Source organism: Heterocephalus glaber, unplaced genomic scaffold (assembly GCF_053883595.1).
Source record: "Heterocephalus glaber isolate CG9 unplaced genomic scaffold, H.glaber_assembly_v1.0 deba00001761, whole genome shotgun sequence".
In the NCBI taxonomy this organism is placed as follows: domain Eukaryota; kingdom Metazoa; phylum Chordata; class Mammalia; order Rodentia; family Bathyergidae; genus Heterocephalus; species Heterocephalus glaber.
In genome coordinates this window covers 4,120,429-4,137,897 of record NW_028258458.1, presented here as the reverse complement: position 1 = coordinate 4,137,897, position 17,469 = coordinate 4,120,429, and the positions used below count along the sequence as shown (strand labels likewise).

Here is a 17,469-nt window from a genome sequence, read left to right as displayed (position 1 = left end):
ACTTAATTTCTAAGTGGATTCAGGATTTGGAACTGCTCTTCTCTTCCACAAGCCTTTACCTGACCAACCTTCATGATCTAATTACAGCAATACGAGTTCCCCCCCGCCCCAGTATTCATAATAAAACCGTTCCAGCCTCTACCCACTGACTTCCAAGGCCACTTCCGTATGTTCAGGTCTTTGCTGTGGCAGCACCCATTGCACTTTTGGCACTCAATCTGTCCTAGTTTGACGGCTATAAAAGAATACCTCACCTGGGTAATTCATAGAAAAGAGAATGTCCCCATAGTATTGGATGCTGTGAAGTCCAACATCATGGCACGAGCACCTGATGAAAGCCTTCTTGCTCTATCTTCTCAGGGCAGAATGCAGATAGGCAAGAGCAGCATTAATCAACACCTACGGACACAGCACACGTGACACACACCTCCCAGGAGGCTCCACTGCCCAGTACCTTTGCATTGGGATTAATTTTCCACATAGGATTTTGAGGAAAGAATTCAAATACCATGAGACATGTCAGTTTCAAGGTGAAATCTGAGCTCTAGCTTATATTTCCATGAAGCCAAGTACATTACATTTTCATTTACATACACAGGAAGACTAATGAAACCTGACACGTGCTGAAGTTTAAGCATATGGAAGGGACACCTCTGGACAGCAAAATGGACTCTGGGTTTTGTGGGTCACTGAAATGCAGTGTTCCCAGCTATACTCACAGACAAAGTTTCCCGTGGTGAGTATGCCAAATATACTTCCTTGTCTCCACTCAAAATAAGCTATGCCTGCTGTTCACCTTGGATAAGCAACCCTGAGGCATCCATACTTCCTTTGGTGTTTCAAAGAGAAAATCAGTGGCTTGCTTAGATGTCACTCCACTAACACAGAACACCCACTGTGGCCTGCCACTGTGTACAGGATCATAACCCTTTCTCAAACTGGGAGGAGCTCCAGGCATTGAGGGAGGTGCATGTTGCTTCACTCACTCCCCAGAGAAGAATGATATAGGCCCACAGAAAGTACAGCTGAAACTCCTCAAATGATATCAAACACATGTACCTGATACCTGTGAACCAAATTAACGGGAAGTCTCGGTCCCCAGAGTCTCACAAAGTCACAGGCAATAAGAGATTCAACCACTGCTAAATCATTCCTGTGCTTGATTTTTATAGACTATGGTGATGGTCAATCCCACCAAAACAGGATGCTCTGCAGGACCCATACTGTCAGACCACAGCGGAGCAGCTGCTGAACCTGGCCTGACAGTTGGATGGTGTGGAAAAGAAGAGAATGATGATGGCACACACAATGACTTCCCACAGAGAGGACAGCACAGCTTTTAGATGTCCATCTGATAAACACCAGATTTTGGGTCTGTTCACCACCTTACTTTTCTTACCAAAAAAAGCAAACACCAGCATGACAGCAACTCATTTTTAAACAGCTGTACATTGAGAACACAGAAGGCCGGGGTTACTCATGGTTAAGTCTGTATCTATGAAGCTAGCATGTGAGGCTCCTCAGAATTACCATGAAAGGCGTATTTTCTGAAGAGGAAAAGCTTATGTGCAACAGTGATGTGTTCTCCATCCCTTCTCAGGCTTGTAGTCTGATAACTTACCTAAATATACTGCTCTCCTTAAGACCCGCAGAGGAGATTTCAAGAGATAAATTACACATCTTGCTAAGGATTCAGTGAATGCATATATTTTAACTGACACAGGGATGAACACCAACTGATAATATTAACGATGATAGGAAAGTAATATGCATGCAGTAGAGTTTCAAGATTAATGTTTCACAATGGTGGTAGGTGCCAGGCCACTCTCTCATTATGCTAGGCAGAATCACACATGATCGTGAAGGTAAGCAATCCACACTACATGATGACTATACTGAATGAATTACACTACATTTACAACACCTATTCACATAACACACCTGCTAGATCATTTTGCGTGCCCATGGACTTTTGTAAGTGATGTGAGTTTATTTTAGGGGAGACTCACTGATAATCAGTGGGTTAGGTGTACTGTTTCTTCAGATTTTCATATTTTTTTATCACAGGTTTATAGAAATGTAACCTTACCCTGTGTTGAAGAATATTTGATTTATGGAGAAGAGTGTACTGTACGATGTAGGAAATGATTCAGTGTTTAGATACTAAGTAGAAAGAAAAAAACGCTGAGAAGACTTCAGTTGGCCTCACATTTACAACGTCATGGCTTATGAAGAGAAGTTACACACAACATCAAACGATGCTCCTCAGAGATCAGGACAGATCAAGACAAAGACATACTGTAAATGTGTCCTAAAACTGGTAAAACAAAATCCATTCTCAGTTATAAAAATGTGCAAAATGTGAGAAATATCTAGAACCTGCTGCATGAGGACAGTAGAATAATTATACTTTTATTATTTGATTCAATCAAACACCATCCACCCTGAAAAAGAGCCAATGATGGACACAATAATAACGTACCTTTTAGGTTTCCTTCATCAGATGAGGTATAGCATTATACCCTTTATATTACTTACATTCATAGGCTTTCAAGACTAAGGAATTTTTACAGGACACTGAAACTATTACAACTGATATCTTTCTTGTATTTTTCTCATTCACATGGTTTTGATCCAGTGTACATGCTTACAAGTGGACCAACTAGAGTTTTGCACATCTCTTCCACTAATGATGTTTTTCTCAATACTGTGTTCTTTCAACCCTGTGAATGGAACCCACGTGCTAGAGGCTTTCCCACTGTACCTTGACAGGAGGCCCTCCTCTAGGCATTCTTAGGTATGCTACGGTGGATGGCAGATAAAGAGGCCTTCCACATTCTGTATTTAGGGTTTCTGGTGAGCATGAATCCTGGTATGCTTTTGCAAGTAACCATAGCTCCTGAAGACTCTCCCACATTCCTCACATGCACAGTGTCTGTCCTCATTATGAGTTTTTCCATGCCTTAGCATTTTGCTGTACTCTCGGAAAGCTCTCCCACATAGATCACACACGTAAGGTTTCTCTCCATTATGGTTTCTTTCATGTATTCGAAGAGTACTGGCACGAGTGAAGGCTTTTGCACAATGCTTACATACAAAAGGTTTCTCTCCAGTGTGGATTCTTTCATGTATTTCAAGGAAACTGGAACACCGGAAGGATTTCCCACATTGCTGGCATATATAGGGCTTTTCTCCAGTGTGAATTTGTGCATGTCTTCGATAGTAGGTAGAACAAGCAAAGGTTTTCCCGCACTGCACACATGTGTAAGGTTTCTCTCCAGTGTGGGTCCTTTCATGATTTCGAAGGTCACAAGGCCACTTAAAAGCTTTATCACATTTGTTACATTCATGGGGCCTCCCTGTACAGTCCTGATACTCAGATAGCCTGTGTCCATGGTTAATTATTATGTCTCTCGGAAACAATGAAAGACTACTGACCACTTCTCTACACAGGTGGCTTTTATGTCGTTTTACCCTAGAAGTTTTCTTGTTCACTCTATGATCTGGAATCTTGCTGAACATTTCTCCATGTTGTCTACTTTCTTTATGTTTAAAGAATTTCTTTAGCACTTGACATCTATAATAAAAGAACAACACATTACTAAGAGGTTAATGGATGACTTTACATTTACTAATAAGTACTAGACTTATATTTTAATGTCATCGGGAAATGTGTCAGCTTTACTCCCTGTATAAACTGTGAGAACCTGCATGAAATGAATGCTCTGAAAGATTACATATCAAAGCACTGATAGTCACAAGGATTTCCTAGTACTGTTTCCAAGGTAACTATACTGCAAACACTGAATATCTAAGTTACATTTACACACAGATTTACAATCCCTCTTCCAAAATGCATGGGAGGGCTGGTCCGCATGCAGTGGTGTTTAAAACTAATTGATCACAACCAAAATGCATGGGAGAAGAAGTGTTTTTTAATTTGGATTTTGAAATGTTTGCATATACATTATATCTGGGAAATGGAAGCCAGGTATAAATAAAAAATTTCTTTATGTTTCACATATTCCTGATATGAAAAGTCTGAAAGTAGCTATATACATTTTAAATAATTTTAGGCATGTAACAAAGTTTGTGTACATTGAACAATCAGAAAGTATCATTTGTGGCACCTTGTTGGTGCTTAAGAGTTCAGGATATTGCAGCATTTAGTACTTTAAATTTTTAGAATAAGAATGCTCAACTAGTATGTAGTTTAAGAAAAAAAATGCTGGAAGGAAATCATTTTGCAGCTGGGATTGTTTTCTATGCTTCTTTCAAATATTTCCTGTCATTCCAAATTTTGTGAGGAACAATGCTTTCTCTTGTGAGTGGAAATTACCTTAGACTTTTGTTGAGATTTTTGTGCACATCTTCAATGGTCTGGTACTGCCATTTTTGACCTAAAATGCAGACATCGGAAAATTGTGATAAATTATTATATTATATAAAAATGCTCCATTCTAGGTTCTGCTCCATTGTAACCATGCTAAATTTTTTCACCAAGGTGTTTGTTTTTCATATTACAAAACTTTGAATAGCACTAGTGAGCAAGAAATATTTGCTCCCTAACTAAGTGAAGAGAGAGGTCTCCCTTACCTACAGAAGCCAGGTTCCAGAAGGTCTCTTGCATCACAGCTCTGTAGAGATTCTTCTGAGAAGGCTTCAGCAAAGCCCACTCCTCCTGGGTGAAGTTCACAGCCACATCCTCAAAGGTCACTGACTCCTAAAACATCCCAAATATGTTTTCAGAAGGATGAGACAGACAGCAGCAGTGATCTGTACTCAATTTATGAGGCATTCTTATGATGCTGCAAACCCAACATTTACTGCACGAGTTGGTGGTTGTATTCTTTCTGTTCACACTCATGTCCTCTCTCAGAACTTTTCTGTGGGATGAAATAAGACCAACAACCAGAACGTCATCACACCAATGGGGATACTAACAACGTAACTACAGGATGATGTATTAACAATGTCTTCAGAGAGACAAGCACAAAGACAAGGGAGGAATATAAAGGCGGCTTTGGAGTTGTCAAAATCAAGATGGAGTCATTTATGTCAGCCTTACCAAAAACCAAAGCCAAAAGATTGTAAAGAAAGTGTTCACACACTGAGTGCCTATGATAACTTGATAACTGTTACAACAGTCTAGTCAAAGCACAAGTTTGTCCTGAGTCCCTTTGAATTTGATTGAACAGACCTGCCATTAAAAAATGCAGAGCATGACACTTACAAATAGGAACAGTTTCATGAATACAAGACAACCGTTCTATAGACTTGGGAAGAGATGGGCATAACTAAGTCTTTGTTGGGATCCCCTGTGTTTGACAGTCTCGATTAGTTTACTAATGCACAAGGAGACACCTATACTCTCATAAAATAAAACTGTGTGTGTTTCCATAAGTTCTCATAATGCTGTGGAAAACGGAACAGCTCAGGCTCAGTGCCATAGCCCAGTGTCACAGCCACATGCCATAACTCTGAGGCACAGCTGTTACAGTTCAGTGTTACAGTTCTGGGTCTCGAAGAGGTGCAAAAAAACCTTTATTACGCTGGCAGGCTCAGAGGAGTTCAAGTCTGAGCCCTTGACTAGAAACGGGAGCCTCCTTATATAGGGGTCTACTTGGTAGGCGAGCATGCTCACCAAAGCAGGGGGGCGGAGTTACAGAAGGATCCTGAAAGGCCTAGTGGCTGAGCATGCTCACAGAAGGGGGAGGAGTTACAGAACATTCCAGAAAGGGGCAGGGCTAACGGAACATTCGTGAGAGGTCACAGTTCAGTCACAAAACATTTTGCTACATTGGGCAGGAGCGTTGCCCCACAGCACAAACTTACATCTGGAACAAAACACTTTGTGGAGAAAAAAAAAACAAAAACCATGGAGGCAAGGCAAGGGCCTATATTATTGTATAATATTGCTCTATCAATAATCCATCTTTGGGCCAGGTATTTAGCTCAGTGTTACCACCACCTGCCAAGCAAGTGCAAGGTCCGAGTTCGATTCCCGGTACCAAAAACAAACAAACAAATAATACATCTTTAAGTCCATAAATTACAAAACCACCTTACAACTACAGAGAAACAATCTAACTTCTGCTTGGTTAGTCACAGCCTCTTCCTGCTACCTGAAGAAATGTTTTATGCAATTTGCTTGCTCGCCTAGCAGGGCCTGTCACAATCCATTACCTTTCATACTGTTGTTGTGGGATTTGGTTGCAATGTACATCTTGGAAATTCCCACAGGATATTGCAAAGGATGGGCACAATAAGGCTGAAAAGGAATTCAGGCACATGGGGAATGAAATGTATTGTCCCTGAGAAAAAGACATTTGGCATCAAATTCCTGAAACACAACATCTGTACCCCAAGACTCTGGCCAAGTCAAGAGAACAAACTGTCTAGATGAGTATTATCCAAAGGACACTGGGAAATGGTAACTAGCAGTATCTATAGAAACCACCTTCCTGGTCGTATACTAGTTAGCTGTTCCTTGGTATGCTGATAATACAATGGAACAAAAGCAAACTAATGATGTCACTACCTATATAGTGTCACCTAGAAAACCCTCTCCCTGTGATGACTGCTATTATTAAGTATGCACCCCTCGTGATTTTACCAAGTGAGGTGGTTCTATAGTATGTGTTTCCCATGGATTTTCCCTGCAGTGTCACAGTTGAGTACATGCCACTTACGGGACTTGCTGAGCATGCTGCTTAGGACACGACCCTCATGGGATTTTGCCAAGGGGCGGTACTGAGGCATATACGGTCCTTGTGTATATTCGAAGTAATGCCACTGGTCCTGAATGCACTCATTTAAAATCCTTCCCTATTAGCAAGTACCAATTAACCCCTTCCTTCCCTGTAAGTCTTTTTTGTTTGTTTTAACATGTTTATTACAACAGACACAATTCACATCTGACTAGCTTTGTTTCCTCTTCCCCCTCCCACAACCATGTTCATTGGGCCATTTCCTTACAATTGAGCGATCCGTGTACTCTCAGCACACATGCTCAGCAGTAGTTTAAGTCCATTCTTGCAGAGTATAAATTATTGAAAGTCCATTTGCAGCCAATTGCATAATCACTGCAATTTTAAGCTACTGTACACAGGAATGAAAAGGTTATAGAAAAGTGCCATAGAAACAGTGCCTTAAGAAAGGAGGAAAAGAGGAGTCTTAAAAAAATGGGTAAATCAGATCAAGGATTTAAGAGGGAAATGGAACACATTTCTCTGCAAAACAAGTGGAGAAGCACTGCTCTTGATCAGGTGCAGGTGTGGAAACAGCTGTTTCATGATATTTTGTACACTGCCCATATGGTTCAAAATCGCATCCTTAGATATCACCTGGCGCTTGCAATGAATTTTTGAAAATGCAAGATTTCTGGATGATAAATTAACCCCCCCCCCATGTTTTTTTAAAAAAGCTAATTTTGCAGACAGGTTTACATGTAAAAGGCTAGGTACTTAGCCACCTCAGCACTGATTAGTTTTGGATGTCTAAGCTCTGTTACACATGGCTTCACTCTACAAAACATATTTACAACATGAAGAATACATCTACAAGAAATCTACATTTCAAGGGTTTTACAAATCAATCTGTATCTTTCCCCTGAATTGACTCTCACAGACCCTATCATCCCCTTGTCATTTTCTCTGCCCAGCTTAAAAGTCCAAAGTCTACTTAAATGCAGCTCAAAAATGTTAAGATTGGGCAACAGATTTATAGTTCCTGTACTCAGAACCATGTGCAATTATTCACATCTTCACACCATAAAGGAATTCTGATTTTTTAGCTTTTCAAGTTCCTTAATTTGTTGTCTCAGAAACAGTATCCTTTGCTCTCGCAAAGGTGCTTGAATTTCACATACTCAGACTAAAGATCTTAGATTTTTTAATTCAGTATAAATTTCTGACATGTGAACACTTCCCATGTTATGGGCTTCTTCATGCAGTCTCGATGCCTGCTTCTCCACATGGTCTGCAGGCCAGCCTTGAACATGTTTTATGAGACTCTCACTTAAGTGTGCTGCCAGTGTAGGTGTTAAGGAACACGCAGGGCGGGCAGATGAGTTCTGTGGGACAACTGTTGCATTTGATGCGTTACTACTCGAAGTATGATTTGGACTAGGTGATGGGCTTCTCTGGCTAGAGCGCTGAAGACTTCAAGGAGAGATGGGTTCATGAACCTGCTGCTTGCCAGCAGTTACGGGCTGCTCTGTGGCTGATTGTGACACTGGTCCTTGCTTAACTACTGGAGTACTAACCTTTGGCTGTGATGAAACAGGAGGAGTACTAATCAAAGGTTTGATAGGGACCATGCTAGTCTGAGGTGTGCTTATCCTTGGGGACACATAAGATCTTGGGGATGAGGCATCAGATGTTAAAGACATGGGAGACTGATTAGATGCCTGGGCTTCTGTAGAGAGCTGAGCAGCTTGAGAAATCAGAGATGTGATGTTGAAAGCAGGTGGTCCAGCAGTAAGAAACTTATGAATTATAGACTGCAGCAAAGCTTGTGTCACAGCTACTGTAAGAACTTCATTTATTTTGGATATGTCTGTGTTAGAATTATTCAGCTGCAGTGTGGCTTGCAAAGCAGGAAGCAACTGTCTAAGAAGATTTGGGTCCTGAAGAAGTGGAGGTATTGGTGACTGTGGGACAGGACAAATAGGCACTGCAGAAGCAGACGTTGGAGGTGCAGATGTGGGATTCAGTCCAGAGGCAGAAGACGTAGAAGGAATTGTGCAAGAATGTGATACTGATTTGCTCCTGCTGTGGATTTTCCACTGGCAAACCCACTAGTGGCTGTTGCTTGCATCACCTCTCTTCTGTAATCCCTATCTTTTGGGAAGCTATTAACTGCCACCTTATTGCCTTCTTTTTGTCTCTGTTCTCTTGCAAGCCACTCCTTTGGTTTTTCACACTGTGAAGCTTCTGTTCAGCAATTGTAGTAATATTTTTTCCCAGAACAGCTAACGTGCTCAGACCAGTCATCTGCAGAATCATAAGGTGCATCTGAAGTCTTGCTTGGATTATTGCTTGGATTAGAAGAATGTGAATTTGAAGAGCACTGTGGTTGTGTGAATTTTCTTGTGGAGAGTAACTGGTGCCACCTTCCCTCTCTCGAACTCTGTGAGTATGCACATTTTTGCCCTTATTGCGACCTGTGCTGTAACTGTACTTGTTTTCAGGACTATCAGATCTCCGCCACATTTTATTTGGTGGTGAAGGATCTGCGGCGTCTCACATCTTTTCATGTCTGTGATCACTGCTACTGGGGTGACTCTTTGATGAATACTTAAGTGCCTGGTAAGGCTGCAAGTTCCCCCTCCGGTCGTGACAGCCCAGCTCAGTCTGGCCTTCCTCCTCCTCCGAGGCCTGGCTCGCCTTCTCGCAGCCCAGCAGCCCTTTCCGGTTGTCACTTCTCGTCTTCACGCACAAGTCTGGCCACTGTGGTTCCAGTTTAGGGGTAGTCTTGGTCGGGGGCCTGCTGGAGGCTGGTCCCAGGGGCTCCAAGCTGCGAAGGGTGGGAGCTGCCTTCGGGAGGAGGACGGTGGGGAGTGAGGGACACCATCGCGGGCCCTGTAAGTAAGTCTTAAACCTTCTCTTCCACAAGTCATCTTTACTTTCTTTAGTCTCTCAGCAACCTACCCCGCTCATCATCAGTAGTCATTGGTATAAAGCAAGATATAATCATACAGAGATCCTCTCCAACACCAGATGCACTAAATACGTAACTGAGATTATCCTAAGAGTTGATAAACCACACAATAAATGAACGCACACATAGGAGAGGTCACACCAAATTAGAAGTTAACACACAAATCAGTGACTCACACTGTACAGAAATTTATAAAGCATTAGCGTTTGTAAAACAAAAATCAAAAATGATGTTGTGAAAAATATAAAAAAAATAATCTGCAAATAATCTAATCCCGTAAGGAGGGAAACAAGTGAAAGTAGGAAAGAAACTACAAACACTGCCTGTAGGCATAACGCTAATAAGTGTATTAATGGCAAAATCAGCTCCTTCTAAATGCAAGAAGCAAAACCATGTAACTCTTCATGATAAAGAGATGGTGAGCAAAAAAGAAAACCCTACAGGTCCTTCTAACAGGATTCAAGGAGCACCAGGGCACTGGTTGAAGGAAACTTTCTTCCTTCCAGGGCTTATGATTTTCAGGGACTCAGGTTTTTTTTGAGAAGTAGTTGTGATTTTTCAGGCAAGCATTAAATTTCACACAACAGACCACGTAGTGAAATTCTGTTTGGTGTAAAGAGAAGGACTTTCGGAGAGGAAGGGGCTTCCGGGCCACCATCCATCCTGCAGCTCCTGGACCAGAGGAAGGGGTTTCTGGGCCACTGTCCCATGGCTCCCAGCTCAGAGGATGTGAGCCAAGCGGGAACCAACAGCACACACACACACACACACACACACACACACACACACATCGAAATGAGCAGACACATAAACAAGTCTCAAAAGCAGACTTCCAGTTCACCTAGAACAACCCCAAAGGGAAATGAGATGGAACACTCTGATACTCAATCACGTGGACTCCCTAAACTTGTAACAAAAGAGGATCTGGAAAAAATGAAATGAGAAATAATTTCTCAGGTAATAGCAGAGATTGTGCTCATAGTGGAAGACATGATTAATAAATCTAGAAAGGAGCTAAGGAGCATGATGGAATCCCAACAAAGGAAACAATGAAATCCATAAAACAGATGCAAATAGATTTCCAGGAGATCAAAAACTCCACTGAAACTCTACACAGCAGAATAAGCGAATGTGAGGACAGAATTTCAGATATAGAAGATAAGACTGCAATTAGTGACCAGAAAAAGAAAAATTGCTTCAAAATTGTAAGGGACCACGAGAAATCAATCCAGCAGCTGCTAGATGATGCAAAGAATAACAAGACTAACTGGAGTCAAAGAAGAAACAGGAGAGAGTGCAGAGGACATAAAAAAACTGTTCACAGAAGTGATGGCAGAAAACTTAGCGAGCAGAGGAAAAGAACTTGACATATAGATAAGTGAGGCATATAGGACTACAACTAGCCTTGATTTAAAAAAATCTACACATAGGCATATAATTGTTAAGATTCCAGAAACTCAACAGAAGAACAAAGTTCTACAAGGAGTTAGAGAAAAGAAACAAATCACATACAAAGGAAAGCCCATCAGAATCACAGCAGACTTCTCAATGCAAACCATCAAGGCAAGAAGAGCTTGGAATGACGTATTTCAAGCCCTCAAGGAAAACAGCCTCCAACCCAGATTGATGTACCCTGCAAAACTATCTTTCAAAATTGATGGAGAAATAAGATACTTTGATGATAAAGAGAACTTCATGAATACCAAACCGGCACTCCAAAAAATTTTAGACAATACCCTAGGAAAAGACACTGAGGATCACAACCCCAGAAAGCACACCAGAATGAACCCATTGGGCACAACAAGAAGTTAAATGTAAAGGGGGAGAACCCAACCAAAAAAAAAGTCGTGACAATAATAACTCAATACGTATCAGTTATAACCATCAATGTTAATGGTCTCAATTCACCAATCAAAAGAAATAGACTGGCAGAATGGGTCAAGAAGCAAAATTTAACAATATGCTGCATACAAGAAACACAATTCAAAAAGAAACTCATAGACTGAAAGTTAAAGGGTGGAAAACAATACTCCATGTGACAGGAACCCAAAAAAAAAGCAGGAGTAGCTATCCTCTTTGCAGATCAAGTGGATTTCAAACCAACACTGATTAAGAGAGACAAAGAAGAATACTACATCCTTGTAAAGGGAGCAATCCAATAGGAAGAGACGACAATCATCAATGTCTTATGCACCAAACACTAGTGCGCACAACTATATAAAACAAATACAAACGGACATGAAAAGTCATATATGCACTAATACGACAATAGTGGGGAACCTCAATACCCCACTGTCAAAAATACATAGATCAACTAGACAAAAAATAAGTAATGAAATACTAGAACTCAATCAAACTCTTGAACAAATGAACTTAACAGATGTTTACAGAGACTTCCACCCCACAAAATCAGAATACACATTCTTCTCAGCTGCACATGGGATCTTCTCCAAAACAGACCACATGGTTGCTCATAGAACATGTTTCAGTAAGTGCAAAGGAAGTGAAGTTATCCCCTGTATACTATCAGATCATAGTGCGATCAAATTGGAGATCCATAGAAAAAGAAACCGCAAAAATTTCATAAACACGTGGAAATTGAACAACACACTTCTGAATAACCAATGGGTCACAGAGGAAATTAAAGAAGAAATCAGACAGTTCCTTCAATTAAATGACAATGACAATACAACATATCGGAAACTATGGGACACAATGAAAGCAGGCTTATGAGGGAAATTCATAGCAGTGAATACTCACATTAGGAAAACAGAATGAGCCCAATTACACAATCTGATGCTGCACCTCAAGCTTCTAGAAAAAGAAGAGCAGGACAAACCCAGAGCTCATACAAGGGAGGAAATTATAAAGATCAGAGGAGAAATCAATGCAATGGAGACTAAGAGAATGATACAAAAAAATCAATGAAGCCAAGAGTTGGTTCTTCGAAAGAATCGACAAAATTGACAAACCCTTAGCCAACCTTATCAGATAAAGGAAAGAAAAGGCCCAAATCCATGCAATTAGGAATGAAAAGGGTGAAATTACAACAGACCTAGCAGAAATCCAGAGGATCATTAATACCTACTTCCAGAACCTATAGGCCAATAAGATGGAAAACACAGAAAAAATGGACAGATTCCTAGATACATATGAATTACCAAAGTTGAACAAAGACCTAAAAATTCTAAACAACCCAACATCAACCAATGAAATTGAAAACGTAATTAAAAACTTATCAACTAAGAAAAGCCCAGGTCCTGATGGCTTCACTCCTGAATTCTACAAGACATTTAGAGAGGAACTGCTGCCACTACTGTTTAAACTCTTCAATGAAATTGAAAGGAAAGCAATATTCAAAAATTCATTCCTGGAAGCAAGCATCACCAAGATACCCCCCAAAAAAGAAAGACCCAACCGAAAAAGAGAACTATAGGCCAATCTCACTAATGAACATAGATGCAAAAATCCTTAATAAGATACTGCCAAATAGAATGCAGAAGATTATCAAGATCATACACCCTGATCAAGTGGAATTCATCCCAGGGATGCATTCAACATTCAACATTCACAAATCAATCAATGTAATACACTATATCAACAGAGCCAAGGACAAAAACTGTATGATTATCTCCATAGATGTAGAAAAAGCATTTGACAAAATCCAACACATATTTATGATAAAAACCCTACAAAAAATCAGAATAGATGGTCTCTACCTCAAACTGACAAAAGCCATCTATGAAAAACCAACAGCCATTATACTAAATGGTCAAAAACTGAAATCCTTCACACTAAAATCAAGAACAAGACAAGGATGTCGACTATCACCACTCTTGTGCAATATAGTTTTGGAAACATTAGCCATGGCAGTTAGACAAGAGGAAGAAATAAAAGGAATAAAAATAGGAAAGGAAGAAGTCAAATTGTCATTATTTGCAGATGACATGATACTCTATATAGAAGACCTCAAGAACTCCACCAAAAGTCTTCTAGACTTAATAACCAAATTCAGTCAAGTAGCTGGTTACAAGGTCAACACACAAAAATCAATAGCTTTCCTCTACATGAACAACAGAGTCACTGAGAGAAACAGGGCAAATAATTCCTTTCACAATAGCATCCAAAAACCTGAAATACCTAAGAATCAACCTAACAAAAGAAATCAAAGACCTCTTCTCTGAAAACTATAGCACTCTGAAAAGAGAGATTGAAGATGATATCAGAAAATGGACAGACATCCCCTGCTCCTGGGTAGGAGGATTAATATAGTGAAAATGGCCATACTTCTAAAACTGCTATATAGATTCAATGCAATTCCAACTGAGATCCCAGCAGCATACTTCATGGACCTTGAGAAAACAATCCAAAAATTCATTTGGAACAAGAGACCCAGAATAGCAAAAGCAATTCTAGATAACAGAGACATCCCAGGGGGTATCACAATCCCCAACTTGAAATTATACTACAAAGCTACTGTGATAAATACAGCATGGTACTGGCAAAGAAACAGACCTGAGGACCAGTGCAACAGATTAGAAGATGCAGAAACAACGCCAGACACACTCAGCCACCTCATCTTTGACAAAGGAGCCAAACACCCTCACTGGAGGAAAGATAGCCTCTTTAATAAATGGTGCTGGAAAAATTGGGTTTCAACTTGCCAAAGATTAAAACTAGACCTATATCTGTCGCCATGCACTAAACTAAAATCAAAATGAATTAAAGATCTAAATATTAAAACAGAAACGCTGATCTGGCTGGAACAGAGTTTAGGTAGAACTCTTGACCCTGGTGTAGGAAAAGATTTTATGAACAAAACCTCAGTTGCCCATGAACTAGAACAAAAAAATCAACAAGTGGGATCTCTTCTTATTAAAAAGCTTCTGCACAGCAAGAGAAACCACCAACAGCGTGAAGAGACAACCCACAATGTGGGAAAATATCTTCATCTGCTGTTCTTCAGACAAAGGCTTACTATCTCGAATCTGTAAAGAACTTTAAAAGATCAGACCTCCCAAATTTAAAGACCCAATCCGAAAATGCGCATCTGAAATGAACAGATATTTTAAAGACAAAGAAATAGAAATTGCAAATAAGTACATGAAAAAGTGTTCAACATCACTGGTCATTCGAGAGATGCAAATGAAAACAATGCTGAGATTCCACCTCACCCCAGAAAGAATGGCTGCTATCATGAAATCAACCAATAACAAATGCTGGCGGGGCTGTGGGGAAAGAGGAACCCTGCTCCACTGCTGGTGGGAGTGTAGACTGGTGCAACCACTGTGGAAGTCAGTATGGAGATACCTCAAAGAACTAGGACTGGAAGTCTCATTTGACCCCACTATTCCCCTGCTGGGTATCTTCCCCAAAAGAATTAAAAGAATCATACCACAGTGATATATGTGCACCCATGTTCATAGCAGCACAATTTATAACAGCTAAAACTTGGAAACAGCCCAAATGCCCATCAACTGGAGAATGGATCAAGAAAATGTGTTTTTTTACAAAATGGAGTACTACTCAGTCATAAAAAATGAGAAATTAGAGAAATTTATAGCTAAATGGATGCACATGGAGGTAATACTCTTAAGTGAAATAAATAGGACATGCATGTATAAATACAGAATAGTTTCTCTAGTGTGAGAAACTGAAAATGTAAATAAGGACTAAAAGGTACAATAGATAATGTGAAATAGGAAGAAAAGGGGTGAAGGGGAAGGGGAAGGGGAAGTGGGAGGGGCAGGGGAAAGGAAAGAAGGGAATGAAATTAATATGTGAAAATGGAAAAATGGAAACAAAGTCTTTGTAAATAGGGAGGGATGGAGGGTTGAAGGGAGGGATGGGCAAGGGTGAAAAATAAGATCCAAGAGAGATTATGTAAAGGTGCAAATTTCCAATGATGAATGTCATTATATTGTATACCTATAATGTACCAATGATTAGAATGAATATTCGATAATGCGAAATAAGAAGAAAAAGTTCAAAGGTATAGGGGAAGTGGGAGGGGCAGGGGAAAGGAAAGAAGGGAAAGGAAAAATGATGAGAAATGGAAAAAATGGAAATAAAGTCTTTGTAAATAGGGAAGGGTGGAGGGGGTGAAGGGAGGGCTAGGAATGAGGAAAAAATAAGAACCAAGATGCATTATATAAAGGTACAATTCCCAATGAGAAATGTAATTGTGTTGTATGCCTAAAATGTACCAATAAAAGAATTTTTTTTAAAAAAAGAAAACCCTACAGTCAGCTCTGGGTGCAGAGGTGTATTACACCAGGGAAACACACCACACACAATCATGGCCAGTGTACTCATCTGTGTGGCAATACCATGAAGCACACATATGCACTTATTTAAACTTAGTATTGCACAAGAAAAAAAAAGAGAAAATAGAAGGAAAAATGGAAAGAAACCTTTTGTATATGAGGACAGGAAGAGGGGTTGGAGGGAGGGGGGATATGGGGGAAAGAAAGCAAAATATATCATGTACAGGTACACATTCCCTATGATGAATGTTATTATTATGCATGTCAAAAAGTGCCAATAAATGTTTTGCTTAAAAAAAACAGTATAAACAAATAATTCTCTTGGAATCTTCAGGTCTTACCACTGCATGCACTCAAATTCCAAACGAGAAAAATCACAATCTTATGCTCAAATCATGAAATAAAATCCTTGAATGCATATGCAGACTTCATAGCAACAAGATTCTACTAAGGAAAGGAAAGAAAAGCAGCTTGAGGACGCAGCCTGCTTCACTCACTCTTCAGAATACAGTAGGATAGGGCCAGGGATGTAGCTCAGCGGTGCCACACCTGCCTGACAAGTGCAAAGGTCCTGAGTTCGATTCCCTGAATCCATAAAAAGAAAAAAAAAACAGAACGAACAAACAAACAAAAAGATCCAGAAACAACAGTAGGATTATAAACATAACCCCATCCCTGGAGAACTTTCTACTAGCAAGGAGGTAGCAAAGACTGGCTCACACCTAGGTAGTGTGTGATGAAACCTGAGAAGCCAAGAATTTTAGGAGCACACATACACCGTACACAGCTATCTCCCTCTAGGACCCCACTCTGAACACTTTTCAGACAGTCTAGGGGGCTGGCTGCCGGAGTCTTTTCTCAAATCACTGCTGACCCGAAATGTGTGGTGTTTGCTGAAACCAACCAAGCCTCCGACACCAAATGGGTCCTAACAACTCAGGACAGCGCGCAGAGTGAGCAGAGACGCCAAAGCTCAGGGATCGGTCCCTCCAAGCTCCCGCTGCAGGAGCCAGTCCAGAGCGCCAGATCAAGTGTTCACTGAGGCGCTTCAGCAGGACCGACTCACTCTTACCTGTCTGGGGCTGTCCTGAACGACTGGCCACTCCATCTGTCAACCGGGAAATCCCCAGGTTTCGGGACCTCAGTGCCAGGGACTGGGGACAAAGACCAAATATATTTTATCACACACGGACCCGAAGAAGCTGTCACAACAGGCGAAACGCGAAGGTCTCTTCTTGTCCATCGGATCCTCAGACTCCCAAGCGGCCGAGCTGCGGCCCCTGTGGCAGCTCTCGCCCCCAGCTCACCGGCGCGGGGCGGCAGGGCGCCCGCAGCCTGCCGCAGCACCTCGCCCCCCGCCCGCGCTGCGAAGGCGGAAGCGTCAGCGGCGCCCCCGGTGGCCGGCCCTCACTTCAGCTCTCGATTCCCGCTCGAAACGCCCCAACTCGCGTCCGACTCCGTTTCCGCCCCACCCCGCGCTGCCCGCAGAGGTCGGAGCGGGGCCCCGCGGGCAGCCCGTCCGCTCTGAGCCCGACGTTCC

The 17,469-nt window shown here is 41.2% G+C and overlaps 1 protein-coding gene and 1 pseudogene across 1 annotated transcript in view; both read right to left on the bottom strand.

The window, feature by feature from the left end:
- LOC106007638 (zinc finger protein 433-like) overlaps positions 1–17,469 on the bottom strand; it is a 28,340-nt gene that overhangs the window by 10,548 nt on the left and 323 nt on the right. The window contains exons 2-5 of the mRNA XM_013068696.3: positions 17,002–17,083; positions 4,597–4,723; positions 4,340–4,400; positions 255–3,577 (exon numbers count right to left, since the gene is read on the bottom strand). Coding sequence (XP_012924150.1) covers positions 2,845–3,577; positions 4,340–4,400; positions 4,597–4,723; positions 17,002–17,037 — 957 coding nt within the window. The 5' untranslated portion in view covers positions 17,038–17,083 and the 3' untranslated portion in view covers positions 255–2,844. The remainder of the gene's footprint in view (positions 1–254; positions 3,578–4,339; positions 4,401–4,596; positions 4,724–17,001; positions 17,084–17,469) is intronic.
- Positions 4,895–9,641, bottom strand: LOC101696523 (WW domain-containing adapter protein with coiled-coil pseudogene; annotated as a pseudogene).